At 31.6% G+C, this 7,257-nt stretch overlaps 1 protein-coding gene across 3 annotated transcripts in view; it reads left to right on the top strand.

The window, feature by feature from the left end:
• The first annotated feature begins 3,123 nt into the window (after positions 1–3,123).
• Positions 3,124–7,257, top strand: part of LOC107029065 (pentatricopeptide repeat-containing protein At3g54980, mitochondrial) — a 5,853-nt gene continuing 1,719 nt past the window's right edge. For 2 of the 3 annotated variants that reach the window (XM_015230361.2, XM_015230360.2), the window contains exons 1-2: positions 3,124–5,846; positions 5,942–6,007. In XM_015230361.2, the coding sequence (XP_015085847.1) occupies positions 3,235–5,787 (2,553 nt within the window). In that variant the 5' untranslated portion in view covers positions 3,124–3,234 and the 3' untranslated portion in view covers positions 5,788–5,846; positions 5,942–6,007. The remainder of the gene's footprint in view (positions 5,847–5,941; positions 6,008–7,257) is intronic. The other variant, XM_015230362.2, reaches the window with a different exon arrangement.

Genomic DNA, 7,257 nt, shown 5'->3' with positions numbered 1-7,257 from the left:
TATCTTCTATCATAGTTCATATATATATATATATATATATATATATATATATATATATATATGAAATAAAACTCCTCATCACGAGTAAATCAAATGTGAATTAAAATAAATTAACATTTGCCTCAAAAGGGTTGTCTTACAATACACATTTATATAGATATTTATTAAGAAACATAATAAATTATCATAAGTTTACACATTTAAAATTTGAGAGTTATGAGGAGTTATAAAGATTATGAAAATATAAATTTAGAGCCTAAGATTCTGTGGTCAAGAATTGATCTCTTGAACATAACTAACTAAAAAGCAAGAAAAAATCAATATACATGATTCATAAGATTTTCCTCTATCATGAGTACATCAAAAATGAATTAGAATACAATAACATTTGCTTAAAAAAGGATTATCTTACAATACACATTTATTTAGATATTCATTGAGAAACACAATAAATTATCATAAGTTTACACATTTAAAATTTGAGAGTTATGAGGAGTTATAGAGATTATAGAAATATAAGTTATGAAGATAAAGAGATACATATTTCTTAGTTTAAGAAAGGAAAATTAATGAGATTAATTTTAGGGAATGCTAAATTCAAGGTTTCAATTATGTTTGTAAGATTAGTTTCTCCCTTATCTATTTAATTGGGAGAAAAAGAAAAGGTGGTAAGAAACTTAAAATGTTATTAATAACAAATTACAATAAAAAAAGTTCTCTATCGAAATTAATTTTATTAGTCACAAATTTACATATATTCTCATACGGTTTTATTACTAACTTAAAAAATACAAACTTTATATGTTTAATTAAAACAACAACAATGTGGTGTATTCTTACAAAGTGATACCGGGTGTGCTCAATTAGAATATATCATTAAAAATATTCAATACTAAAAAAAATATTTATTCATTTATTTTGTGATTGATTACTAATATAATAGACCATATCATATATTTTTAGGGACAAAAATATTCAGTAGATATTAAAAAAGTGTACCATAGATAATATACCTTTAATTCAACCATGGAAAAATCTAAAATATTATATATATATGGAATAATCAATTTTTTCATCTTCAACAACAACAAAAATGACTGGAATAATCATTTTTTTGTTCAAAAATGAAGAAATAAAATAAAAGAGAACAAAATAATATTAGTTGAAATCAAAATAGTACAACAATGAATCTTCAAAATGTTTGAAAATCAATTAAACTTTTATACTATTGCAACTCTCTATGCATGAATCTCCAAGATAATTAAGTTTCTTTCTTCATTTTGTTGAACTTGTACCAAATAATGTGATGAATCTTTCAAGAATATAAAAATGATCTTCATCAAAGTGAAGATCATATCGTGACATTATCTTTTCTATATCTTCTTTTTTGATTACTTAACTACATGATTGATGAAGAAAACGATGAAGAAAATAAAATTAAAAGATTATACTNGTCTTTTCTATGTCTTTTTTTTTGATTACTTAACTACATGACTGGTGAAAAAAAAGATGAAGAAAATAAAATTAAAAGATTATACTACTAAAAAGAAAGAATGAAAAAATGAAAATGAACATGCAATATCTCCATCGATGATTGGTATTTATAGATAAAATAAGTCATTAAAATGGTTAAAAGGGAATCGAAAAGACATGCTATTTAAGTAGAGAATGTCAATAGATGGGGGTTTTTGTAACTCATTTCATATGATTACAATATTAAATATTACTGAATTTTATAATTAATAAAAAAAATATTTTATGAAAAGAATAAAAAAAGACAAAAAAACAAAAAACAAATAGAGGCCATATAGAGGTGCCATCAGCGATTTTGGATTCAGATTTGGATTCAGATTTATATATATATATATTGATATTGATTTTAGCGTAAAAATAGTCCACGAATGTATGTTCGTTTTCTTTTTTAAGGATCAATTAAATTAAATAATATTATTTTTTTGTCATACTCTTAAGCTATTTAGATTTAACTTAAATTAGCTCTTTAAATTTTTAATTCAACTTAGTAAAAGTTTTTAAAAAAATTTATCTTCAATACGAATAAAAAAATATTTTTATTCATAACGCTAAACTCAACAGACTTTATTGGATTATCATTGATTTTCTTAAAAAAAGAAAATGAATATACTTTTATCAATTATTCTTCACGTAAAAATACAAAAAAAACTCTAAAAAAATTAATTATATTAAAACCAAATTTCATTAGTCAATTTTTATTTTATTTTTATAAAAACTAACGTGGCAAATGTTGATTTTTAAAAAAATGCAAATTATAGTTGATAAGCATATTTTAAAATAAAGAAATCATAAATTGGTATTTGTGTTTCAAATGCTATATTAAAAAATAGAATTGAAGGGTAAAATGAAACATGATTAAGATAAAGTGTTAAAATGAAAAATAAGGACAAGTTAGAGAGTTATGTATGTATTTGGCCTTGTTAAAATATTTAAGTGTGTTTGTGTGGTTAGTTTAAGAGTTAAATATTTTGAGTTTCATGTTTAAATTTATTGAATGTAGAATAATTAATTTTATCTTAGATACTATAACTAAAAGTATGTTTAAATAGGCTTATTATTTTTGACTTATAAATTAAAAGTCATAACGTAGATTTTTTACTTAATTATTTTTATAATTCTAACTTAAATATAAAATAAATCAATTTAAACATGGTCTACTACTCTTAATATAATTTATCCCAAAATTAGTAATCAAACAAGTATAAGACAATTCAATTTTTTTTATCATAAAACAATTTATACTTGTTTATCATACCAAATGACCCCTTAACAACTCGTTAGGAATTGAATGATTGTTATCTATTATCTTGTATTATATCCCGTAAATATAATATTCAGCCGCTATAATATTTCGTTGTGTACGAATCTGCAAATTACATAAGCAATGTAACCTCTTATGTAATAGACTCGACTTATAAGATATTGAAATTTGATAGGATCAATCCGAATCATTCGTGTAAATAATCACCCTCCAAACTAATTGAATCATTGTGCGAGTAACATTTATTTTAATTGTTCTAAAATTTTACTTTTAACCTGTTATTAAATTTATTGTTATATACTAATGAAACATTCGACGAGCTAGATCTGTCGATGACCCGATTTTGTAAAAAGGGAGCGAAAGGACACCCATTTTTGGGGATTTAGGGTTTATTGTGCTTTTGACTTGTAGGGGTTTTAGCGTTTGCAAACTAGCTAAAAATGAAAGCTTTACTCCCTTCCTCTTCGCAGATTCCTCCATGGCTAATCCTCTATTGCAGACGCCATTTATGCATTTCTTCAACCTCATCTTCACTAACAATTCAACAACCAAAAACTCCTCCGCCTCCACCTCCAGACTCAACTACCAATTCTCTTGATACTGACCATTCTTGTGGCAGACCCAATTCGGAAGATGTTGAGTTCACCAAGAATCATGTCGTTTATGTTCTTCTCAGTCACAGAGATGACCCTGATTCAGCTTATAGGTACTTCCAAACTGCTAGACTCCAAAGGGGTTTTCTACATTCTAAATCTGACCCTTTCTTTGTTCTGCTTCACATATTAGTGAATTCTGCAATGCATCAACATAAATCTCGACGTTTGCTTGATTATTACGCTTCTAGTGACTCCGGTCCGTCTGCTACTGTTGTTTTTAATGGTCTAGTGAAGTGTGGTAAGACTTTTGATTTTGAGTTAAATCCCAAGATTTTCAATTTCTTGATGAGTAGTTGTATGAAAGCTAATCGATTGAATGATGCTATTGATTGTTTCAATGCGATGTTGGAACATGATATAATGTTGTGGATACCAATCATGAACAGCCTTTTAAAGAAATTGGTGAGGCAGGGCATGGTTGGAGTAGCGGAAGATTTGTATACTGATATAGTGTCGAGAGGAACTCATTATGATTGTGGAACTGTTCATATTTTGATGGAGGCTTGTCTCAGAGAAGGGAAAATGAAGGAGGCTGTGAAGCTTTTAGAGGAGGCTAAGATGAGTGGAATTAAGTTTGATGCAGGATTATATAGCTGTGGGGTTTATGTTGCTTGTAAGGAGCAGAATCTAAGTTTAGCGTTGAAGTTGTTGGAGGAGATGAAATACGGGGGTTGGGTTCCTTCTGAGGGAACGTATACAAACATAATTTTGGCTTGTGTGAAACAAGGGAATATGGTCAAGGCGTTGAGGCTCAAGGATGAAATGCTTAGTAATGGCCATCTGATGAACTTGGTGGTTGCAACAAGTTTGATGAAAGGGTATCATCTGCAGGGGAACTTATCAAGTGCTTTGGATTTGTTTGACAAACTGGTCGAGTATGGACTCACTCCGAACAAGGCGACATATGCAGTTTTAATAGAAGGTTGCTGTAAAAATGGGGATGTTGAAAAAGCATTACTAGTTTACAGGCAAATGAAACTTGCAGGTATTAACTCTAATGCTTATATTGAAAATTCGTTGATAAAGGGATTTTTGAGTGTGGACTTGTTAGATGAAGCAATGAATGTGTTTGATGGGGCAATAAATTCAGGGACGGCCAATGTTTTCGTTTACAATAGTATAATCGCATGGTTGTGTAAGAAGGGTCAAATGGATAAAGCTCAAAACACATGGGATAAGATGGTTGCTAATGGAATTTTACCTACTATAACTTCATACAACAATATTATTCTTGGAAATTGCAGAAATGGGAATATGGACAAAGCATTGGATTTCTTCTCCCAGTTGCCAGAAAGACATTTGAAAGCTAATGTTGTAACATATAGCATTTTGATTGACGGGTATTTTAGAAAAGGTGACGCTGATAAAGCTGAGAACATGTTTGATCAAATGGTCTCTTCAGGAATTTCCCCTACTGACTACACATTCAATACCGTGATCAGTGGTATGTCTAAGGTTGGCAAAACATCAGAGGCAAAAGATTTGCTTAAAAGGATTGTGGAAGGAGGAGACCTCCTTCCAACATGCATGTCTTACAATAGTCTAATCGATGGATTTTTGAAGGAAGATGATGTCAGCTCAGCTTTGTCTGCTTATAGAGAGATGTGCAATAGTGGTATTTCCCCAGATGTTGTCACTTACACAACTTTGATTGATGGGTTATGCAAAAGCAATAACATTAATCTAGCTCTAAAACTGCTGAAGGAGATGAGAAATAAAGAAATTAAGTTAGATGTCATTGCATACGCTGTTCTTATAGATGGGTTTTGCAAAAGAAGAGATATGAAAAGTGCTTCTGAACTTTTTGATGAAATCCTTCAAGTTGGTATCTCTCCTAACCTATTTGTTTATAATAGCATGATGAGTGGGTTTATAAATGTGAATAATATGGAAGCAGCACTAGTCTTGCGTGATAAGATGATCAATGAAGGCGTTCCATGTGATCTGAAAACATACACCACATTGATTGATGGGCTTTTGAAGGATGGAAAAATAGATCTGGCATCTGATTTGTTTACTGAGATGCTTGGAAAGGGTATAATGCCTGATGACATCACATATACTGTTCTTGTACATGGTCTTTCAAATAAAGGCCAGGTTGAGAATGCACACAAAATCTTAGAGGAGATGTATAAAAAGAGTATGACTCCTAGTGTTCTGATTTATAATACACTAATTGCTGGATACTTCAAGGAGGGAAATTTGCAAGAGGCATTTAGGTTGCATGATGAGATGCTTGACAAAGGTCTTAAGCCCGATGATGCGACCTATGATATTCTTATAAGTGGAAAGTTGAAAGATAATAGTTTGGGTCGTGGTAGTTCAATGCCACAATGAACCAGATACCCTTAGCAATTTGTTCACGAGATACATTGGCTGTCACTGCTGTCTGCAAGGTAAGGTGAACTTGGTAACTAGTTGTTGCAATAAATTAAGTTAGATGCCAACGAGATTAGGCTTCGCTATGACCATTCATTTATACGTCTTTTAGGTCGACAACTTTAATGTTTGGGGTCCAATGAAGTGCTTTCTCTTCGTCATCTCGAGCCCCTCGAAGGTATGAATTCTAGTTCTTCATCTTTCTAAGTTTTCAGCTGTTTCAATGATTCAGGATTTCATTGAATGGTATTATCTGATTTAGAAGTGAAATTGAGTCTTCAAAAAACTTGAAATTGAATCCATGAGTTTAGGCTGTCATATATATGTTGGTGATTAAGTAAAAATCTGGATCTTTTTCTTTTTGTTGGAAAATTAACAGTGTAATTTGGATATATTCCACGTGTGATGGTGCTTTGTTTTATTTGGACTTTATAGAAAGATGAATTCTAGATGACCTTTTTGATAGGTAAGCTTATTCTTATTAACCTAGTGCCACCATATTGTGCTGGATATCACAGAGGAGATTAAAGTATAAGTAAGCTCCCTATTTTTCAGCCGAGAAGCTGCGGAAATCGAATAAGATATCTACCCATTTACCATCTCCATCTTACACCAAAAATCTGGAGAAAGAAAGACTTCTTACTTTTAAGCTATGAATTATTGGACATCCTCTGGATTTGCTTGCGAGATATCTCAAGTCTCTTTCTTTCCAAATGATCCCCTTAAACAGGGTGGGATAGCATACCAAATCTTCCTTATGGCTTTGTTTAGTCCTTTCCTTGTCCAGCTATGCAGTTGCTCCTGCTGTATTAGGTGTTACTCATCTTACTCCATATGTAGTTAGGAAGACAGCGCGACAGTTCGATGCCTTTTGCAGTGTTGGAATAAATGATTGCTATCTTAAGCCATCATTCCTTTTTTTTTTATTACCGTGATGTCCGGGCCAATTTTTTGTGCACCTCGGCTAATTCCACGGGATCAGCAATAGGGTACCAAGTCTACCAGGCAACTCTGTCCACCAAGGCTAGGACATATGGAAAGAATCATCTAGTGTTTTTTTGTCTTCACTGATCTTAAGCCACCATTGTACAGAGGTATGATTCCCCTCCATCGCAATTTGCCAAGTCGGGGTTGCCTCATAAGACACCACCTGACATAAGCAAAGCCCCTTAATATAGAGCCTTGTTCCTCCAAATTCTGTTCCAAGGCCATTGACCGTGTTGGTCAGCAGTATGTAGCAGATTTTCTACACTGAATTTTTGTTTTGTAGTGAGTGATGAATACTCGAAGTTGGGCTTATATGATCTTGTTGCACAACTGAAATTTCATTGTTTTATGCAACTCTTTCTTATGCTAAAAGAACTGTACTGATTGAGGGCCTTACACAATTTGTTGGTTCGTTGAGTTATTTGCTATCCCCCCCCCCCC

Source organism: Solanum pennellii, chromosome 8 (assembly GCF_001406875.1).
Source record: "Solanum pennellii chromosome 8, SPENNV200".
In the NCBI taxonomy this organism is placed as follows: Eukaryota; Viridiplantae; Streptophyta; class Magnoliopsida; order Solanales; family Solanaceae; genus Solanum; species Solanum pennellii.
Note: the sequence above shows the minus strand (reverse complement) of the source record. Positions and strands in the feature narration are given on the sequence as shown.